At 37.8% G+C, this 24376-nt stretch overlaps 1 protein-coding gene across 7 annotated transcripts in view; it reads right to left on the reverse strand.

Annotated features, from left to right (window-relative positions):
- The window catches only part of rarab (retinoic acid receptor, alpha b), a 131012-nt gene that overhangs the window by 34382 nt on the left and 72254 nt on the right, over positions 1-24376 (reverse strand). Inside the window, exon 1 of one of the 7 annotated variants that reach the window (XM_048206501.1) lies at positions 1915-2900. The exons of the other annotated variants lie outside the window; for them this stretch is intronic. Within the exon in view, the coding sequence (XP_048062458.1) occupies positions 1915-2077 (163 nt within the window). The 5' untranslated portion in view covers positions 2078-2900. Of the gene's footprint in view, positions 1-1914; positions 2901-24376 lie in introns of those variants that run through there. 7 annotated transcript variants of the gene reach the window in all.

The following is a 24376-nucleotide window of genomic DNA, read 5'->3' on the forward strand; positions in this document are numbered from 1 at the left end:
AAAGCATTTAAACATAAGACCAATCAGGCCCTTAACCCTTTTAAATACAGTTGCTATTGGGAAAAACCACCAAATCTTTTCATTCCTTTCATTTCGCAAATAAAAATGATTCTTTCCACTTTAAGAAAGTCAAGCTTTTTTTTTTTTTTTTTTTAAAAAAACAGTAGTAAATTAGCATACAGGAACTGATGGTATTCATGTAGCTTCTATTCAAAGCTGGCTGCACACAGCTGCTGATGGTACTTCTGAGATCTTGATCACCAGCTGAACTGGGTTGATTTTTTGCACATATTCTTAGTTTCTCACATTACTCTATATTTCATTAAAAGGTAAAATGTTGCAGAATGATAGTTTATAAAATGTATTTAAATGAGGTCAAATGTGTTTTTCCACAGTAACCACTACGATTATGCGTAAAATGAAGTGGTTACATGCAGTAACCACAAAGCACATGGGAGTAACAAAGTAAATAACATTATGTGTTATTTATATTATATTATAATATTCTAAATTATTATATTATAAAATTAAAATAGAGGAGAAAAACATTCAAGGTTTGACAATTTACAGGAATAGATAACGCTGATTAATGTATACGTAAATGTATACCTCATACCCAGGAGCACATTGAAATGCAGTATATTTATGCAAACCAATCTGGGGTGCGTTTCCCAAAGCGAACTATGGTCGCAAGTTCCGTCGTTACCAATAGAGTTCAATGGGACTTACGACCATAGTTGGCTAACGATGCTTTCGGGAAACTCACCCCTGGTCTGTATGAAACCTAATCTGAAAAGTTAAATGGTTTGTTCACCCAAAAATGAAAAATTCTGTCATTAATTACTCACCCTCATGTCGTTCCACACCCGTAAGACCTTCGTTCATCTTCAGAACACAAATTAAGATATTTTTGAGGAAATCCGATGGCTCCGTGAGGATAACAGATTCGAATCAAATGATTCGTAAAGCTTCACGAAGCAGCGTTTTGAAATCAGCCATCATTAGATATTATTGAAAAGTCGTTATTTTGTATTCTCGTTGCTTCATAACATTAATGTTGAACCACTGTACTCACATGAACCGTTTTAAATATGTTTTGAGTACCTTTCTGGATTTTGAGAAGTTTGGTGACATTCTCACTGAGCCACTGGATTTCATCAAAAATATCTTAATTCGTGTTCTGAAGATGAACGAACGTATTGCAGGTGTGGAACGACATTCGAGTAATTAATGACTGAATTTTCATTTTTGGGTGAACTAACCTTTAAAATGTTATGCAAAAGCTACTGAATCCAGATTAAAAATATTTTTTTTTACAAAACTAAAAGAAGTTTAAAAATGATCTGACAACATAATGCATAGTAGTCACCGGGAGAAACTGCCTCAAAAATGACCTTTGACCCTCCCACGTCTAAGGAATTTGAACCCACACCAAGTTTGATTAGTTTGTTACTCATTCATGACAACATCAGTAGAAATCTAATGGAAATTCAGTGCCTGAAAGGGTTAATGTTCTTAAAAAACAGTTGATCTGAGATACTGAGCATGCCATGTACATGATGACAACCCATACATGTAACATTTCATAAAGCCACAGTACTCGTATACATTATCAATAATTTCATGGCAATGCATGCCTGAAATAAATTGATCCTGATTCTAACAAAACAGCCACTAAAATGGGCTATATTATTAAAGTGCATTAGCTGCTGTCTAGGCAGTCAGCTCCCTAGATTTGAGACACGGCCTACATGCATCCATGCTGGAAAATACCCACACTCATCAGCTGACGTGTAAGAGCCCCAGTGACCCCCCCAAAACATTCAGCAGCCGGGGGAGGAACTCAGAATGAAATTGTCCGCATAATGTTAGATCAGAGACTGTTAAGGATAAAGAAAACAAAAGGCCACCTACAGTGATTCGAGCCACTCCAGTGCGGGGTCCTGAATCCGCGGGACCCTCCCGACACGAGGCCTTTATCCGGGATCAAACAGCCTCGGTTCTGGTGGTAGTAATCCATGCTTAAAAACGGGTTCGGACTAGGGGTCAGTCCAACAACGTCCACACTCTCGTACATCGTGAAATAAAAAAGCAAATACTCTCCAAAAGTAGACGTTTCCTTCTTAAACTCGCAGCAAACGTTATATGCGACTGTAAAATGCTTGGTAGAAATAAATAAATCCCCCTATCATCAAAACATAAAATGGGAGCGTCTCTAGGAAGAAATGCGATTTCGCACCATCGCCTCGACACAAACTTGAAAAATGGAGCTCTTTTCTTCAGTGTGTTTGTGTTCAGCAGAAGCTCGCGCTGTCCACGGGGAATGAACTACATTCTTCAGGTTTTAAAATCCTGCGCCAGTTGTTACAACACAGCGTGCTGTTGAAATTGTGGCTCTATATGAGACCCAATGATCGATGTGAAACTGCTACATGAGTGCAAGCAGGATCCCGCGCGCAGCCCCTCCGAAAACTGTTGGAAGCGACTGTTTTGAAAAGCTCCCAAGCCACAAACGACACGTTTTCTAAATGATATTCGCTAAGAGACCGACGTATAGACGCATATTTAATGTAAACACGCAGCCGTCCGCATCGATGAGAGCGCGCGGGCGCTCCGTCTCGTGAATAATCCCGTTGGAGAGCTGCTGATCAGACTCGGGAAGAACTTGCTCCAGTGTTTCCAGACCCCGCGAAGACGCGAACTCAACGTAATGTCTTTAGCATCTTGTGTTGAACCCCTCGCATACTTCTGGGAAATGTCTCCTTGAAAACAGAAGCGCTCTTCGACAGGGTAACTCTAGTCTTCACGCACTTTCCAGGCTATCCCACACCGCAATTCTTGACGAGTGTCAGCAGCTGCGCACAAACTCCGCCCACATCAACCCCCACTTCGACTGTGCCGCGCTCTGATTGGCTGCCGATAAACCTAATCTCAGTCTTATCAATGTGCCATCTATCAACGAGGAGGATCTGTCGCCATAACAAGTTGAGCTATAAACTTTGTGCATACACATGTTCACATGTATTCGACTTGCCGTTTTCTTTAAAGAAAAAAGTTATATAAAGTATAAGAAAGAGCACACGAGTTATTGGGATATTACTACAACTGGATTTTTAACTTCTGAAAGAAACACTCTTATAAGTAAGCCCTTTGTTTCATCATAAAAAAAAAGTTTTTTTTTTTTTTTTTTTAGTTTTCATGGACAAATAAATAATACATCTTCTAATATAAAGTTGTGTGCAACTTTTGCATGAATTGAGATTATGCATCCAGTAATCTTATTTAAGTAAATATGTTTGTTTACAATTTGTGCCATTTAAAGAGAGTAGACAGACTTCTTTCTTTCTTTCTTTCTTTCTTTTTTTTAAATGGTAACATGGTACAACTTGCTCATGGTTTAAAAATGTATGGTTAAAAAACAATAATGGCCATTGTGAATGTATAATCAATAAATATAGTTTAGTTTAGTTTATTGTCCTTTTGGAAAATCTTTTTGCATCTGTGGCACCCTTCAGTCAACAATAACAACAATTAGAAAATACAAACAAACATCAACAGATTACAACACAATACGAAAAAAAAACATTGAACACCAACAACCCTCTCACAACAGCAGAATTAGAGCCATAGGTGTACAGTGACAACTGTGACCCATTTATTTAGAAGATTAGTCCACTTTTAAATAAAATTTTCCTGATCATTTACTCACCCCCATGTCATCCATGTTGTTCATGTCTTTCTTTCGTCAGTCGAAAGGAAATTAAGGTTTTTGATGAAAACATTCCAGGATTATTCACCTTATAGTGGACTTCAATGGCCTCCAAACAGATGACCGTCTTGCATGTGCTTCCGCTTTCCGCATTCTTCAAAAAGCTTACGCTGTATATCCTACGCCTTCCCTATTCTACTTACGGAAAAAACTAAACTGGTGCCGCGTTCGTTCCGTAAGTAGAATAGGGAAGGCGTAGAACATTCAGCGTAAGCTTTTTGAAGAATACGGAACGCGGAAGCATGTTCAAGACGATCATTTGTGTTTATAAAGCATATACAGTTGTATTTTTTCGAAAATGACCGATCATTTCGTTAGATAAGGCTCTTATTCCTCGTCTGGTATCGTTTAAAGCCCTTTGAAGCTGCACTGAAACTTTAATTTTGACCTTCAACCATCTGGAGGCCACTGAAGTCCACTACATGGAGAAAAATCCTGGAATGTTTTCATCAAAAACCTTAATTTCTTTTCGACTGACAAAAGAAAGACATGAACATCTTGGATGACAGGGGGGTGAGTAAATTATCAGGAAAATTTTATTGGAAAGTGAACTAATCCTTTAACAGAGCAATACTCAAGAATATGAAAGATCTTTGTGCACGGGCCGTGTGATTCATCTCGAAGAATTACATGACTTTTTTTCACAACTCGAGATTCACAAATGAATCACATATACTGTATGTTGATCTCATGAGATCATAGAGGGAGGCAATATTTATTTACCAGCCTATTAAAATTATAATCAGCTGAAATGTAGCATTATAAATGGCAGAACTTGTATTTAATAATAACAGGCATATCCACTGATCACCTACTACTCTTCCAGTAAACCACCATGCTGTCTCTGTAAAGATCAGACACTCGCTGACCCCAAAACTGCTTTATCAATACAAAGTGAGGTAAACAACACATTGCAACACTATCTAGTTTCCCACCACAAAATCCATAGACGCTGTCTGGAGAGTAGTGTTCATAACAAGGCAATGAACACTCGGGCTGCAGCCCTACAGCATCCGTCAGCTCAACGCACCAAGGTTGCTGCCATCCGCTGATGGCTCCATCCATCAGTGAAACGACGTATTAGCCTCCCCTTATTTTCCGGCTTCAGCCCTCACATTTTTGTCCTTGACATGTAAGAGGTACTGTATTGATTTTTCACCATCTAAAATATTAGCCTGCACACAAAAGGCCGCTCATTCAATAAATACACGTTTATTAATGGGCAGTCCTTTTAATCCAACCAGACCCGTATAAATCTGGCTATGAAACGGTCAGGGGGGAAATGACTGGCTCTAAATAAAACTGCTTTACATTTGCGCCAGTTTAAATGTTTCACGCAAGACATGACACATCCACATACAGGTCAATCGACTGTAATACTATATAAACAGTAAATACTGTTCAGGCGAAGTCACATTTACTGTTGTTCAGTGAGTTTTTGCAGACAGAATGGAGTCATTTCAATAGGAATTCACATAACTGGGATTTTCGCATGAGAGCAAAAGATTTTAGATTTCCCCAGGCAGACTTTGCATCGGGTTCATTCGGTCAGGCAAATTCACCACATTGACCAGACTTTTTTTTCTTTCCGACCAGTGCTTCATACATCGCTACACTATTGACAATAGACAATGGATTTTATTTGCCTGCAAATTTTCGCTATTGTGACTGTAACTTTACACAAAATGACAAGCTGAAATTGGACTGTACATCTCTAATTTGACGTTGACTTTGGTAAATATTCCATTATCAAGATTGCACAGCATTGAATAGCAGTGTTTGGGAAAGTTACTTTTGCAAGTAATGCATTACAAAATTGTGTTACTCCTTAAAAAAAAAATAACTAATTGCATTACTTAGTTACTTTTTATGAAAAGTAATGAACTACATTACTTCTGTGTTACTTTTTCTCACCTGGGCTGGGCTTGCTTGTTTGTTTTTTTATTAACAGCAAAACAAGTTCTGTTTTTGGCAAATGTTACAGCCCTTTCACACCAAAAGTGAAATGAATAAGCCTCAGGATGAAGGAAATGCATATTTACGCCTGTACAGTAGATGGTGCAGCTCAAACAAACCTTTCAGCTGTGCTGCCATTCTGGATTAAAGAAGAATAGGATACAGGAGAAGGAAGATCAACACTATTATTTCTAAATGTAATCTAAAGTAATTTTTGCTTATTAGTATGGTTGAATTAGATCATTGAAGGTCAGCAGCAAAATAAATTTGTTAATAAAGTGAGATTAAATGCATAAAGTATATTTGTGCACTTTATTTCTCTCAATATGGGGACAGGAGAGCTGTCAGTCAATAAATGTGGAAAAGTAACTTAATTAAAGAAAAAGTAATCTGATTACGTAACTCAAGTTACATGTAATGCATTACCCCCAACACTGTTGATGATCTAGGTACACCAATATAAGACATCTAATTGCGTAACCAGAATTGTTTTACATTTCAAAAGCAAAAAAAAATCATAGCTTTGCATTTCGAAAACAACAACAGACTAGTGTAATAGGCTGCATATGTTATTGATGGAGGCGAATGACCTGAGATTTGCAATACCTTGAGACTGCTGGAGTCAAGAGTAGCAGTATATCAGGGGAGGAGGGGGTTGTATGGCGGCTGTTAGGAATTCAAAGACTTTATGGGGCTTTAGGAGGAAATGCATGAGCAAACCTGCTGGCAACTTGAAAGTGTGAGGCTATTTATTACCCTCAATCCACCGCCCCCACTTCACTTCCTCTAAATACGCATAAAAAAAGCTTCTTTATTTTCCATTAAACTCGACTTCTTATCAATGGTGCATGATGTGTGTTGCTAGGAGCGGATACACGTCCTCAAGAACGTATTGCACAATGTCAGTGCAGTTAGATTGAGTCTGGGAGGTGTTAGCATACTGATAGTGTATAGTTTTAAATGCTTATTTTTATTCTGACAGTCACATGACCCAGTTTTTCCCAGAATGCCTGGCCCTGATGAACAGATGGGTGTTTGCATTGACTCACAATGCCTTTAATCAGTCTGATAGGGAGGAGCCATGATCATTCAATACTGTCACAATGAGCGCCTGTGCTGACTCATTATATAGTAGCACAGTATGGATGTGCCACATGCTATTAACACCAACAAAGGTCAAGAGACTGATACCATTAAACTTTCTCAACAGTGACTGCTTTTGAACTCCAGCTATATAAAAATGCATATGACAAAGTGAACCATTTTCCTATAAAATGCAATCACATAGGCAGAACGCTTAATCTGAGTGACATAACCTTGATCACAATCTCCGGACATATACACTATTAACTCTTCTGTGAACCTCGCTCAAGCAATTTCCTACAAGCGAGTGACATAAAAAGAGTTAAGAGGGTTATTTCTTATATAGTCATTAAAAATCAAAGTCATAGCTCTTTGTAAATTATGGTATAATATAAATGCATTGAGAGGTTTGTGCCGTTACTATATGCCAGCTGATGCTTACCGCTGTGGTAAAACATATGGTGGAGATTAGCTACCGTGAAGCGCTCTGCCAGATGTGTAATGTTAGCGGGTGAAGGCTATTGACTAGTCCGCAGGGCCGCTGATGATCCTGATTGCTTGAGCAGTCCCATCTCATTACTCTTGGCTCAAGGTCAAGGATTAAGTGATGAGAATAGATCCAGCCTCTTACTATCCTTATGGTGAGTTGTTTGTTTGAATGTGGGTTTGTGTACTTAAGTGTTTACATTGTCAGTCATCATTAGAGATTTACAGTCATACAAACATTACACATTTTAAAAGCACTCCAATCCTTTCAAAATTTTTTTGAAAAACAATATATTTTGAAAAAATGTCTCAGTGATGTTTTATCTATACAATGAGAGTCAAGGTATAAAAGCCCATTTCCGCCACATAAGAAAATAAAATCATGCTTTGGTAAATCATAATTATGACTAAAAGTCATAATCGTGACATAAAAATCGAAAATTATGAGATACTATGACATAACTATGAGATAAATGTGACCCTGGACCACAAAACCAGTCATAAGTAGCACGGGTATTTGTAGCAATAGCCAACAATACATTGTAAAAACAATGTAAATCATGAGGATATTAAGCAAAGATCATGTTCCATGAAGATATTTTGTACATTTCCTACCATAAATATATCAAACATTTATTTTTGTGAGTGGATATGCATTGTTAAGGACTTCATTTGGACAACTTTAAAGGTGATTTTCTCACTATTTTGATTTTTTTGCAAATAAAATAGTCCCAAATAGTCCAAATAGTTGTATCTTGGCCAAATATTGTCCTATCCTAACAAACCATACATCAATAAGATGATGTATAAATCTCAGTTTCATAAAATTGACCCTTATGACTGGTTTTGTGGTACAGGGTCACAAATAGTTATTAGAACATTAGAATAAATATCATAGATAAAATCATCAGATTAAAAAAAAGTCAAAATTAAGATATAGAATACACTTTGACTTTTTGCTTTTTTATCTCATAATTATGACTCAGTATCTCATAATTTAAAATTTTTATGTCATATTTTTGATTGAACAAATTATACATATTTTGTTCTTATGTGGCATAAATAAGATTCCATACAAAATGGGTTGAACCCCATTGGCCTTGATTACATATATGAACAAAACTTTTTTGGGTGAACCATCCCTTTAATGCATCTCTATTTCCTAAAAAAATTGATATCATGCTATTCCGATGGCCCAGATGATAGGGATGTTTCGACATCTGCTAAAATTAAGGTGTGGCATGAGTGGTCAGGTCTACTTCACCTGTACCCTAGCTATGCATCATAACACCCTATTGACGTACTGACTCCTACTGACTCAAACAACAGATTAAGAGCTCACTGACACATATGGCTGTTTGTATTGAGTCATTTGCATATTTTCAGGGCAGATATGAGTATGATTTGTCCAAATAATATTTATTTAACATTTTTCCTGTACTACCGTATGATTACTGTAATCATCCAACACATTATACTATATAGTCTCCTTAACAACCTCACAGTTAACAGCTCTTATCACGATATAAACGAATAGTGACCTATATGAAGAACGCACAGTTTTTCCCCAGTAATGGCTCAAGTGCTATAGGGAAATGTGCCGAGCTGGTTCAAATGTTAATGGTCCATCTGAAATCCCCTGCTTAGCCAGCAGGTTGGGGAACAAAAGCCCCATAGAGGTGCAGCTTGCAGGGTCTGGACATGACAAATGCGGCCAAGACCGGGGCAGTGGTTGCTGTGGAGCTCTGGGGAGGGAAAAGCGGGGGCAGTGGAATGATCTACCAAACCCAAGCCTCATTGAGGGCATTGCATCGGGGGGCAGCGGGGGTCACCCCATCATCATCACCATTTCAAAGAGGCTAAGAGCGAGGTGGAGCCGAGTACCGGGTGGGGGAGGTCCGCTGACCCCGACCAGTGTCCCCGCACTACTCCATCTTCTGCGGATGGTAACGGCATGAAAGAAAGCCCCATCATCTCTACTCCCATCACGACAGAGAGATATTGAGAGGCCGAGAGACAGATAGGGGCTTCTCTCTAAACAGGCCCATTACCTTGACACCCCCTAGAGGAAAGACCTTCACCCCCGACACTCTCGCTCTTGATTTCTCATTCCAGCTCCCTTTGACATGGAGAAAAAACACACAAAGGACCCAGTGGGACTGCGCTGTGATGATGGGCCTCGGGCAGGAAGAATCTGGTACATTACATAGTTGAGCGGCCAAAACAAAAGCCAGTGATTTTTTCCGTTTAAAGGCGATCTGAGTCATCACACACACAACGGCAGACCAGAGCCACAGCCAGCCTTCCAGGCCACCAGCTCTCTATCTTATCAAAGCAGACCCACTCCCCACGGAGGACCCCATATCACCACACATAAGAACATCAAGCGGCCTCTGTGATAATGCTCAGTCTTTACTGCCAGTGCTTAAGCCTAAGCCCCATGCATATCAAAAAGCCCTGAATGTGCTGGCCAAACCCCTGCTTTGCATATAGATACTGAGCCTATTGACATATCGATTCTCCTGGCCAAGGACCCATGAAAGCAACCGACGCAAATCCCCCCTTTAATCAGCAAAAGCCCCCTAAAGCGGTCTGAAGCGGGAACAAGAGCTAGTCGCTCTGCTACAGTACCCTCACAATGGCCTGGCAAATGCGCCATTATGACTTGTTTGACCCTCTTCTCCAAGTGCACTGGCTACTTTGAGAGGGTAATTAACCCATCTTTCCCCCACCCCTTGATACAATTACAATAGAGGCACAGCATTCCTCAAGCGCTCTCATGCACTTGCACTGGAAGACAGGGGCAGCCGGGGGCCGCGAACGGGTGGGCTGACCCGGACTCACAGTGCACTGAGAGGCTGAGTGCATCAGAACAACCACGAAGAGATTACAGGTTCAGTCATTGAGAAGAAAATTAAGAAGAAAATGTTGTTGAGCTGTTTGAACATCAAATTAAGACACAGAATAGATGTACTTGTAAGACATGCTACTTATGTCATAGTGATATGAAGAACAGAAGTCAGTGTGAATTGCTGTTTGCAAACCATTTTAAAGGGTTAGTTCACCCAAAAATGAAAATTCAGTCATTAATTACTCAGCCTCATGTCGTTCCACAACTTTAATGTTATGAAGCGACAAGAATACTTTTTGTGCGCCAAAAAAAACCAAATAGCGTCTTTATTCAACAATATCTAGTGATGGGACGATTTCAAAACACTGCTTCATGAAGCTTCGAAGCTTTACGAATCTTTTGTTTCGAATCAGTGGTTCAGAGCGTGAATCAAACTGCCAAAGTCACGCCCCCCCAGTGGTGAACCATTGAAATTTTAAAACACTTACGACTTAAAGCCTCGTTTACTGAAATCACGTGACTTTGGCAGTTTGATACACGCTCCGAACCACTGATTCGAAACAAAAGATTTGTAAAGCTTCCAAGCTTCATGAAGCAGTGTTTTGAAATCATCCATCACTAGATATTGTTGAATAAAGTATTATTTTGTTTTTTTGGTGCACAAAAAGTATTCTCGTCGCTTCATAACATTAAAGTTGAACCACTGTAGTCACATGAACTGTTTTAAAGATGTCTTTAGTAGCTTTCTGGGCATCTGAAACTGTTAATTATCTTGCTGTCAATGGAGGCCTCACTGAGCAATCGGATTTTATCAAAAATATCTTAATTTTTGTTCTGAAGATGAACGAAGGTCTTACGGATGTGGAACGACATGAGGGTGAGTAATTAATGACAGAAATTACATTTTTGGGTGAACTAAACCTTTAACTCTGCAATGTGACATATTTTAAACAGGACATTCAACTGGACTGTGAAAAGAGGACGTTACAAAAAAGAATGAAGGAAGACTGAATGATAGTTTGCTAAAACATTGCCTAAATAGCTATTTGCCTATTGGTTAACATGTGGGTTTACAGTTAGTATAGTTTGGTTTTATAAAGAAATGAAACACTAGACTTTGAACGTGCAAAATTTCTTCAGATGCTGTAACGGTCGTGATATGACGTCGCGGTCTACAGCGTCTTTTTTATAAACATGAATTCAACATATAACTTAAAGTAATACATTTAAAATGTACAAATACAGAACCTACTCGACTTTACTGCAAAAATATAATTCTTTTAATTCAGCCAAGAGGTCATGCCATGACGAATCGATCTTCTACTGGTCGCACGTCTTCACGTGATGCGAATTCGCAGGTCAGAGTTCACCAAACGTGAACTTTGGAACGCAGCGAAATGCGAAATTTTTCGCACGAGCTCGCGTTTCCGGTCTGACGCATTCGCATGCGTTTGAATGGAAGTCAATGGAACGAAAAGTGCAGTGTGACCGCACCTTAACATGAAACATTTTTATATTTTACAAAGTCGGCCATCTAATTTGTAGGTGCTTGGTTTCTGAGTTCAGATAAGTCATTCTAATCTGTCAATAAATAGGTGCATGACAACATTTTGGTATTCAAAGCATAAAATATGTTTCTCAGTTTGTCAAATGTCACATGTGAACTAACATGTTTCTACATCTGCAGTACATGCAGCGGATAAATGGTCACAAAATCCACATTGTATCTGACAGCGTGATATAAAGAGATCTCTCGCTCTATCCATTTCTAGTGTGCTTCTTGCATGCAGAATGAGTACCTCCTATAATCCACTCCTCTGAGGGAAATGCAAAGGGGGAAAAGAGAGGAGATGAAAGAGGGCTGGGTAGTTACGATGGATTACAGGCTCAGCGAGGCAGTGGGGGAGGCCAGTGGACTGATAATATTTAACCAGACCCGGGTGGACCATCTGGAACCACCCCCCTTCTTCAACAGTCCAGCTCTCACATCTGGGTCCTCCTCTGAAGGAATAACTCACATTTGCCTTCAAATGAATAATGCTGTTTTTACATTACGTGGAAAGAATTTCAACACAAACTTCGCTGACCTCATGCAAAGCAACATGATAGCAGACACAGTAGATCACTTAATTAAGTCAACTGTTTAAAGTGCTCAAACAATGCTTACACACAATGCTCAAACAAGTTTTAAGCAGATGTCACATTCTTAAAAATTTCTAAAACAATCTTCAATTACTTTCAAGACATGTTCTATTTTGAGCCTTTTTTCTTCCTTCATGTGAGTCCAGCAGTTTATACAATTAGTTAGGTTGGGATTCCCCCTAATTCTCCAGAGCAGCTGCAAAACCATGTGGGGGTTGGGGGGTGGGGTGCATGAACAGGAACAAACACACTGACCCCCAGCCCAATTGGCCAGCCATTCTGATCCCCATTCCGAAAGCCACCGCACTTCCCGTCTCCAAACTCCAGTCTAAGAAAACAAGCATGCTGTCACTCTAGAAGCCCTTGCACATATTTCAGCAGAGCAGATTTCATTTGGATGAGACGGAAGCTGGACTGGAGAATATGTGCGCTGAACTACACAACATTTCTTCAGTATAATTATCATTAGCATCATTTTTGGGTCAACTATCCCTTTAAAGAACAGATGCAAATTTAAGACAGCATTTAATGATTATCTTCCCCTCTACTGCAACTCACTAAATGGACTACAAACGATATGTCAACACTGTTTGGCACTGGTACTTACACGTGTTGTGACCGCACATCATTGACACAGCGACATTAAAAGGTACCTCATTTGATAAGCAATTTAACTTTTGATCCTTTTTTGTAATTATGCATCTTGACAGCCCCAGTCTCTGTTGAGGATTCTTCAAAACATTACCTTTTTGGGTGAACTATCCCTTTAATACACTTTAAAAACCAAAAAAGTGAAACACCACAGCATTCTTCTGATTAACTTTGCCCTGTTCTCTTTGTTTTCAAGTACAGTTTGGTTCTCTACATTACCTTCCTGAACACTGATCAGCACAAAGAAGAGAGGTCAATTGTGTTCATTTTTTTTAGCCTCTTATGATAATATGGTTGTACAATAGCATCTCTGTTTAAGATCTGTGAATGAGTACAAGACTTCCTAATCAAATTCATTTAAAGTTCAGGAAATATTTAGCATGATGATAAGAGCTTTCTACTCAACTAATTATAAATGGAAGAAAGCACATGAACAAAAACACATCAACGTTCCCAATTCTTCCTGATCCACGGCAGAAGAAAAATACTCCTGTAAATGTCAATACACCATTTTTACTTTGTCTTCAAGCCAAGACGCTGAGACTCAAAAGGGCTGAGCTCAGCATATTCATGCAGAGACTTTTTCCCTCTTCCTTCGACTTTTTAAGGCTCAGATATCTCTTAACTTACAGTAAACTTAACTCTTCATACAGTATCTGCTCAGCAAAAAAAGTTCCTGGAAGTTTTCTAGAGCTCAAGTCATCAATACAGACAAAAGGGTGCTTTTGGAAATAAAAAAGTCTTTGGAGAAACTTGATAACAAAATTACAAGTTTATTTATGACTAAACTAGTTGGCCATGTATCAATATGTTGTCAAAGATGAGATTGTAATACAAGACTTCTAAAGAAGTGCTATCCATATGTACTTTTGTTAATCAGTTTGATTGTTCCTGTGATTAAGTGATTTAATCAAGGTTTTCAGCACATTCTATGATTGAGAAACAAGAACTAATCTGAACGGCTAAATATTAGCTTGTGCTTTGCAAAACACAAAAGATTAATAGGCCTCTACTGAGAACATTTCTCTGCTGACCCATCTGTACACAAACACTACAGTTTTTGGAAGAAGCCTCTTACGCTCACCAAGACTACATTTATGTAACCAAAAATGCAATAAAACTAGTAATATTGTGTCCTGACATGAAAAATATAGCTAGATTCAAACATTTAATATATAACCTCAGACTTCAGCCCCAAAGTACATGTAAATTAGTCATTTTGTACAATTTTATTTTAGCAGTTTCTAATTGTCAGTCTTCATTTTAAAAAAGCACAGTCATTGTCAGCTGCCACAGGGCAGAGCACAAAATCAAAGCAGATATGCTAATAGCAACTCTTGGACACAATTAGCGAAAAGGAACTGGCTCCATGTGCCACGAATGATTAGCAAATGAACTTTTCCTTTTGATGTAGACGAAAGAGGTGGCTTATTCCTCCCTCCTTCCTGCCAGCCTCCTCAATCGGTTCTTTCCAGTACAGTACATTCCAGTGAGCTGGTGGACTGGCATGATTGATACAGACATGGTGGCGAATGGGTTTGGCAATAGGCTTACCAGCCGTTTATTACATGAATTGTTCCCAAATCAAGGCATCACAGTTCCATTCTTTAGCAAATGAATATGGAATGGGCATTCGTTCCATATTCAACATGGACATTTTCTGAATGTATGAGAAATACAAGCCGAAATCAATGATGGATTTGATGTCACAATCAGCTGTTTGAGGAATTCACGGCTTATTGCTGTCAACCGCTGACAAATCTGCTGTCATGCCAGTGACTTCAAGTTCAAGCAGAGACACAAGTTGTATTTTCTCTCGCAGAAATGTCACCATTAACTCCTCAATATCCAGCTTCAGAACAGAGATTAAAACTTGCTGACAAACACATGGGAGAATGCCCCTGGCTTTAAAATGTCAGTAGTATTTATAAAGCAAATCATAATGCAACACGTTCTAGAGAAAAATAGGCTTAACGCAAGACTTTTTTGTGTGTGTGTGTGTGTGTCAGCACAAGTTCTCCTGAAGCTAATATTGTACATACCTCTTGCTTTATAAAAAAAGGTGATTTATTGGTACCAGGCTTTTTGACACAGTATAACTTCCTTTCTTCACTTGATGATAATAGTCAACAAACAGATTAGAGGCTAGTTAGCATGCTAGCTTTAGCCTGCCTGTGTACAAAGGTGTTAGTAAATATTTCAAAGAGTTCAATTACTTTCACGTGGACAGTTTATTGTGTATATTCAGTATGGACACTATCATAAGTGTCCCTTCAAGCTCATGACTTTTGTATTTGTGCGTGTAAAATTGTAATCCCTTACAGTAGCACACGCAGTCAGGAGTAATTTGTCATTAAAAGGACACTGCTGGTTCCTGTCATTGAGTCATGCCTTCACTAAATGAGGTCAGACTGATGTGTTGTTTTAATCAACCCAGCCTGCCTCCATTAATTATTCAACACCTTAGTGGATAGGGAGCCCTACGGCCTGAGAAGAGGGAGGAGAGAAAGAGATTGAAGGGAGAGTTTACAACTAGACAAGGTTACAATATAGGGGAAATGCAAACAGATGTTGAGCAACGAAGCAATGAAACTGCATGTTAATGCAGTATGCATATTTGGCATAAATATATCATTTATATGCATGTGGCAGATGCTTTTATCCAAAGCAACTTACACTGAATTCAAGGTACACATATGACCAGTTCTTGCTTGATCTGGAAATCGAAACCATGACCTTGGTGTTGTTAGCGCCATGCTCTACTGTTTGAGCGACGGGAAGGCTAATATCAGAGAAAAAGCTCAAATTAAGCTTGAAATCACAAAGAAAAGGGAAAATTAATGATAAATATTTATACGAAACCTCAGTGACATTGAGAGCTACCCCTCTAAAACACCCACGATCCCCCTCACACTCGGTCTGCCCATCACACTGTAAAATGTCAGCAGCCATGGAGTGCGAAAGTGTGAACGTGAGGTGTGAGGGAGGATGGCACTTGGGTCACAGGGTTTCACACCAGCATCAGGCACAACAAAGAAACTCAAACAAGAAACTCAGAGAACTTAATATGGCAATACACAACAATAGGATTTCACAGCAAGCAAGTGAATTGGTAACAGATTAACTAAGGATGCACGATACATCACTGACCATCAGCCAATTTTAGCATATTTTGTTAATTATCAACAACAGTCTTAATTTGCATTGATTGGTATTCACCTGAAACATTCTTCAATGAATAATATAATATAATATAATATAATATAATATAATATAATATAATATAATATAATATAATATAATATAATAATAAAGTTATTACTTTTGTTCAGCAAGGACTGAAAACTGATCAGAAGTGACAGTGAAGACATGTATAATGTTAAAAAAGATTTCTTTCAAATAAATGCTGTTCTTTTGAATTTTTGAATTATCCTGAAAAAATATATATATATGACTAGGGCTGGGCGATATATCACATGCGATTTTCACGCGCATTTCGTCAGTAAAGCCGGTTCCCTGATTACCGCTAAATCGCCATCACCTGCTTTAAAATGGAGCGCCATTTAATAGACAGAGCCGTAGATCACTGACAAGCTACGCAATATCGCGTTCATTATCGCAGATGAATCGCCTTCGATAATGAACGTGATATTGCGTAGCTTGTCAGTGATCTACGGCTCTGTCTATTAAATGCCGCTCCATTTGAAAGCAGGTGATGGCGATTTCGCAGTAATCAGGGAACCGGCTTTACTGACGAAATGCGCGTGACAATCACATGCAATATATCGCCTTTGTGACCATAAGAAACTTCAAAAAAATAATATCTTTAAAAATCGTACTGACTTTTGAACAGTTTCTATTCTATTCTATTCTATTCTATTCTATTCTATTCTATTCTATTCTATTCTAAATAGTGCACAAACTATCACATCATTTGGCCATAATATAAAATGATCATATCATCAGTCAAAATGTTTATATTGGTACATTATTAATTTGCAAATAAAACATGATGATGTTATACAGGTAATATGTTTTTCTATGGGCATTTATGCCTCTATTAAGGCTTGGCTGTGTTTAAAATTGCATTAAACACACTCCTGCAATCTCACTAAAAGAAAAAAACAAGTCCCACTCGCACACACATACACACCACACAAACACTGCAGCGATTGAGAGATACCAAAATATTCCATGCTTCAGCAAAAAATAAAGCACAGCACAGAAAGGTATCATGCTGCTTTCCACCGCCCCTTTCTGTTCCCTTCTTTCCTCTCTTCACTTTCTCTGTAAGTACACATATCTCAGGATGGGGTCTGGAGATTTATGAGCTATAGTGAGAAGTGGGCCAGAAAGCCCTCCCCGGCTCTGGATCTGCTTTGCCGCCTCCCTCACGTCTTTTATTTCCATCCCTCCCTCTCTGGTTGCAGCGCTTTCTGCTCACATTACCCTCTGTTGAGTGATAAACATTGTCTGTGGGCACTAAATTCAGTCTGAGCCTGACAGGCCTCCAATAAACCAGTCTATTCTCTCACTGTGAGGAGGCTTTGGTCTGGAGGCCCACAGGAAGGGAATGCAGACACACATACACACACACTCACAAACTAACATACACACAAATATAAAGATAAACAAGTTAAGAGGGACAAGATACATGTGGCGTACATCATAAATGCATCAAAGGCACAAAAAAGGAACAAACACAGGAGACACATTCATATACACTCGCACAAAGAAACAATGATCAACAAGCGTATTTCTAAAACTCGCTAGAAAGACACTAGCCGGATTTACACGACCAACGATCAAAAGCTTAGAAAGACTCGCTATACAATAAATGTCTATTAATCATACACACACAATGATTTCAACTGTAAAAATTAAGTGATCAAAAGGTGCTAATTAAAAGCTAATTTCTTAAATTTGTCTTTACTTCTTTCTCATCGAGCAGAATGGCAATACTGTTCTGCTTCAGCTCATTTTTATATCACCTAAAACCACAATACAGCCACATACGGTGGTTTACTCAAGGCAACTGGCTAACTCTGTAATGAGCGGTTAGATTACAATTTGGCAAGCAAATTTACACAGTAAAGGCAATGCCACCTGCTGCACAGTGAGCAAGTAAAACGCAAAGTACCAGGCAAAAAGAAACCACACATGTGAGAAAGAAATTGCAAATTTTGGGCATTCGGAGGACAAATTCACTGCGTATAAGCAAATTCATTACAAATGCTTGTTATACTTCCAGATTTTGGTTTCTTTCCACATCTTTGATATCATACAAGTTTCCATTAGCTTCTGTTCACTTGACTAGTAATAGAAAGATACATATCAGCCTGATATTTAGACATGTTGGGACATGTTGGACCTATTAACAGAAATGGCAGTTTATTCTTCTGCCAGTTGAGCTTTCTGAACAGAAAATTTACTTTTTTTTTTTTTTTGTGAATACTGAATAAATGTGTAAAATAAGTTCTTTCATTTCAAATTCTTATTTGCTCATATGAAACTGTCTTGTTTGCATTATATCAGCTAATGGCCACCTTGATCTCTAGATATCAGTATTGGTATCGGCTACTGAAAACCTCACATGGGCTAGAATGAACCATGATGCGGTTTCCGACAAACGTTCTTATCTTACAATGTTCTAATAAGTTCTAAAAGATGACTGAAATCGAACACTTCAATAGCTAGCAGACTCTCAGAGGTCCAGCCGCACCACATGCTCAGAGACGATTTACAGATGCAGCCATAAACGTCCTGCCAATAATGGAATAGCTTCTTCTCATCTACTGATGGCAGCTGACAATTACGAACATATAGGCAATAAATTTGGGTGGTCGCAGGTGTGCTCCCAACATACACTGGCTCCTCCTGTCCACTTTGCGTCTCACTAATTGCATGTTTTAAGCAGAGATGTCTGCGGTGTCCATTTCTTTGATTGAAAGGGAGTTTATTGGCCACTCTCCACTGAAGTGCCCAGCACAGTCCTTGTGTGATATATAAGACGCATTACCCATGGGCATTGTAAACACAGATATCATAAGTGCAATTAATAATAATAACCAAAACAATTAATATGAACAAACATAAAAACAACTAAATATTACTATTTATTATTCATTTTTTATTTTAACTCTCACTTTGCTTCAGTCAAACCTGCTGTATCAGCTCATCTGTTACAACAGAAATCCTGCCTGCTACATACCAGCATTTCCTTTGTGTGTGTGTGTGTGTGTGTGTGTGTGTGTGTGTGTGTGTGTGTGTGTGTGTGTGTGTGTGTGTGTGTGTGTGTGTGTGTGTGTGTATGATTTGGAATGTAGAGCGGGTGGAGGCTGTCACAGCTGGATTGGGAACATCTGTCAATGCAGATTCAAAAATAGCCTCCAACACACATAACACACACATACAAGCGTATGCTTCTGTGACTATACAGTACACTACTGCCAGCTCTGTAACGAGAGAGAGAGAGAGAGAGAGAGAGAGAGAGAGAGAGAAAAGTAGTGAAAGAGGGACTAGAAGCATGAAAATGACACCTGGTTATAATTTCTTCAGTTTGACAAATCAGATCAAGAGCAAACATAATGTGTGTAACAGTTCACAGTTTAATTTTTGAGTCAAATAAATCATTACAGCTGAGAAAACCTGAAAATGTGAAATGAAAACACTTGTATTTGTATGAATGAGTGTTTCTAGAATAACTTGCAGGAATGTTGTGGCTCACACAGGCCAGAATTACATGTGGAGTCTTCATGCAGCTTAAGGCAAATGTTAGGGCACTTAATTATAGTGATTCTCTTCAATATGTACGTTTATGTTAGAGCAATTAAAAAGCAATCAAACACATACTAATGAGTTGGTGGCAGTAGTAGTGGTTTTGGCCACACTTGAGAGGACAAACGCTGATTATGTCACAGGCCCACAAACTCTCTTTTGTGGCACATGCAGTTTATCATACAAGTTTGAATTCACTTCCTCGCCTGTCAACGGCTGCTACCGAAAACCTTTAAAAGTCCATAAAAGTTTTCTGTGAAGAAGACAAGAGTAAACAAGCTCAGGAAATCAACACGTGCTAAATCATTCTATAAATACACGCCCAAATAGGCCTATTAAATTGCTTAAGGAGTTAACAGCAGCAGGCGTCCCCCAGGGGCCCGATTTACGGGATATTGTGTGCGTCTGTACGTGTGTGTGGCTGTCTGTATGAGTAAATACTATGTTTATGGTAGCCTAGCGCCCCTCTTTCTGCACTAAAAACTTTGACGTGTATTTTTAGTTTCATCAATAAATTTCTTTTTTTTCATCAATAAATAAGTCTTTTTAAGCTTAGCAATGGCCTTGTGAAGTTATTTATGGCTGAAAATGGGGAAGGCATATAAAAATGTCAATTAATGAATGAAACAAACATTCATAGTGAATTTACACTATAAATAAAATGTGTAATCCCCTAATTTAAGAGAGCTCAATCATAGGACAATGTGTTAGTGACAAGGGGAACTGATGGTAAAGATTTGGCTTCTATGGCAGCATTCTAACATACATGCAACCTCATTAGCTACACACAACACAGGCAGCAAGTCTGTCTGCCACATAACTAGCGCTCCACAACAGAGACTCGACTCACAACTGATTCCAATGGAGTTTAAAGTTAGACTGTTGCTAAACTCGCAAAGTGGTGCACCTTTCTGGAATCAGTGCAATCCCCTAATAACAATAATTCAAAAACACAAAATAATTATATCATTTATTTTTAATTGGATTCAGTGTTGTTATTGTTAACTAAATCTATTAACCTTTGATCAATTGAAATAAAGTTTAAATAAAATACTATACAAGTTTAAGCACTTAAATTACTAAAACGAAATGAAAATAAATGAAATATAAAATATATAATATAATATGAAATTAAATATAAATATATAAAAACTAATAAAAATTACAAAAGCATATAAAAGATATAAAAGATAATGTAAAATATTAATATATATTAATAACTGAGATATGCACTACCGTTCAAAAGTTTGGGGTCAGTAAGATTTTTTAATGTTTTAAAAGAAGTATCTTCTGCTCACCAAGCCTGCATCTATTTGATTAAAAATACAAACAAAAACAGTAATATTGTGAAATATTATTCCAATTTAAAACAGCTGTTTTCTATGTCAATATACAGTAAAGTGTAATTTATTCCTGTGATGTAAAGCTGAATTTTCGTCAGTGTCACATGATCCTTGAGAAATCATTCTAATATGAAAAACATTTATTATTATTATCAATGTTGAAAACAGTTATTTACATGTTTATTTCATAATGCTATGATGAATAGAAAGTTCAAAAGAACAGCATTTGTCTGAAATCTAAATATTTTGTAACATTAAACACTACCGTTCAAAGGTTTGGGGTCAGTAAGAATTTTAATTTTATTTTTGGGGGATAGAAATAAAATTAATCAATACTTTTATTCATCAAGGATGAGTTAAACTGATCAAACATTACAGTAAAGACAATTATAATGTTAGAAGATATTCTATTTTAAATAAATGCTGTTCCTTTGAACTTTCTATTCATCAAAGAATTTTGAAAAAAAAAAAAATTCAACATTGATAATAATAATGAATGTTTCTTGAGCATCAAATCCTCATATTAGAATGATTTCTGAAGGATCATGTGACACTGAAGACTGGAGTAATGATGCTGAAAATTCAGCTTTGATCACAGAAATAAATTACACTGCATATTGACATATAAAACAGCTGTTTTAAATTGGAATAATATTTCACAATATTACTGTTTTTGTTTGTATTTTTAATCAAATCTTCTTTTAAAACATTAAAAAATCTTACTGACCCCAAACTTTTGAACGGTAGCGTATATGAGAATAACTAACTGAGATATATATGTACATAGTGGTAACACTTTATAGTCCTGTTCCGCATTTACATACTATGTAGTTTCTATAGTGATTACAAAACTGGGTAATAACTAGGTACTAACCCTGAACCTACCCCTAAACATAACTTTAACCCATGCATTTGCCTTATATTACCCAATAATGTGCAAGTCGATTTGCCAAATGAGTAATCCTCTGACGCGATGTGTGACGCAGGATGTAGGAGTGTTGTAAGCTTAGACGCTTCTCACGGTTCAAACAAACAAGTTTAAGCTCCTCTTCTCTTATATCGAAATCTATAAATAGAAATTTCTCTTTAAAAATGATAGTTTTAGACTTATACCGCTGATTTGTTTTGCTCTATCCTCTGCACCTCCGTGTTGTCAAAGGATACTCTTCCGGCACAAATCGACTTGCACATTCTGCGTACAGTCATCTGCTGGAAGCTAGTTATGTGAATTTATAAAGTTTTAAATATGGATATTTTTCTTACAAAAATCGCATCGTTTTGCTTCAGAAGGCCTTTATGGATTACTTTTTTTATGGATGGATGCATTATTTTTTACTTTGAAACGTGGCCCCCCCATTCACAACCATTATAAACTTTGGAGGACTAAGGATTTTTTTAAATATATCTCTGATTGGGAAGATAGTCATGTATGCCTAGGATGGCTTGAGGGTGAACTATCCCTTTAACTTACTCGAAAAAAACAACTTTCCTTTTCCAGTGACATCACCTAGATCATGTAGGCTGGTCCGTCTCCATTCTGGTATACACAAATTTTTCACGATCTAATCCTGATGTATAAAATCAAGTCCAGCCCTACATATTTTTCAGTCACTGAATATCCTGTTGTGTTCACTTCCATCTATCATCACATTATGGATGTAAAATGGGTCAGGAGCAAACTATACAGGACTGAATCAATGAATCTTTGTTTTATGATCAGCAGACATGAACTTTTTTTAAAACAGGACAGGAGCTCATTGAAGATGTGGATCATATACAGGCACACAAAAGCCTTTTTATGAGTCAGAAGCCAAACCACCTCAGCTGATACACTAGTTACGATCATTTAAGAGCAGCAGGCTGTATGGAGTGCGAAGACTTTTTCTGAGCGTACCAGTGAAAGTATGCTTTTCACACTCCTACAGTATGCTAGACTAATCAGATTTGACCTACACGCACACACCTCCCTTTGAGTGCCAAGTGTTCGTGCTTGCCCTCATTTCCAATGCAAGGACTCGTGAAGGTCGAGACTGTGAGCGAGAGATCAGAATAGGAGCAATAACAGCAGTGACTTTAACAGGCTTTTAGCGACTTGGGAGTGCAGTACTTTTAACAGTGTCACCCTGAGGCCTCTCCCCAAAGGCATGATAAGAGCCTCCTGCTCTCAAGGGAATCACAGTGTCTCTCCCCACGTACACTAAAACAGCCCTCCATCCAGCTCCATCATGATGGAGGGGTTCTCGGTGTTAAATGTATTTAAGAGTAAATGTGACAGCTTTAGGTTGTCGGAACGATCCTTTGCTATGCACTTGAATGTATCTCACTGATCACATAATAGCTGCTATTAAGATTTCAGTTATTAAGTGTTTATCTTCTACTGGGTCTCTTCAACTTTGGCCACTTTTGGACATACATGGGTCAATTGCATTTTTTTTTTTTTCGTTAAAATTTGGTTTAAATGCACAAGTGCATGTACTCACTTTAACTTTTCAAAAAACATTAGTTATCTGTAATTTTATGTTATTTAAAGTGTCAAAATATCATGTGGTGCGACCGTCCGGCCATAACATGTCTTTGAAATTACTCTAAATTTACTCAAATTCATTTTCTGCACTATTTTGCATGATTTCCAATGTGTTTTGTAATCCTGTACAAAATTGCAAAATATTCATATTTATAATATACAAACAAACTTTGTACGATGATGTCCATTTAATGAAAAAAAATGTGGTGCGACCATCAAAAAACTACCACTTTGGGACTTTCATGTTGAAATCCATTCAAAGACAGGAAGTTGCATCATATATCAATTTGCAAAGGACCCATGGAAGCAGCGAGCAGGTTTGTAACTCTGGAAAAAAATAACCTTTTTAACAGCTGGTATGTAGTATGTGCTGAAAGCTGAATTTTCAGCATCATTACTCCAGTCTTCAGTGTCACATGATCCTTCAGAAATCATTCTAATATGATGATGTTCAGATTTTTGTGGAAACTGTGGTATACTTCATTTGTCAGGATTCTTTGATGAATAGAAAGTTCAAAAGAACAGCATTTATTTGAAATAGAATATTTTGTAAAAATTATAAATGTCTTTAGGCCTAATGTTTTCTTGATGAATTAAAGTATTAATTAATTTCAACTTAAATGAAAGTCAACATAAATGAAATGGTGCAATGTGATTTTTTAATTATAAAAAATGTTTATAAAAATTGTGTTCATGACAAGACCATCCACCCATCATAAAAGTAATCCATACAGCTCCAGGGGGTAAATAACGCACAGTTAAATTAAATGTTCATAATAAGTTAATGTAATGTT

The sequence above is a fragment of the Megalobrama amblycephala genome, linkage group LG1 (assembly GCF_018812025.1).
Source record: "Megalobrama amblycephala isolate DHTTF-2021 linkage group LG1, ASM1881202v1, whole genome shotgun sequence".
NCBI lineage: Eukaryota > Metazoa > Chordata > Actinopteri > Cypriniformes > Xenocyprididae > Megalobrama > Megalobrama amblycephala.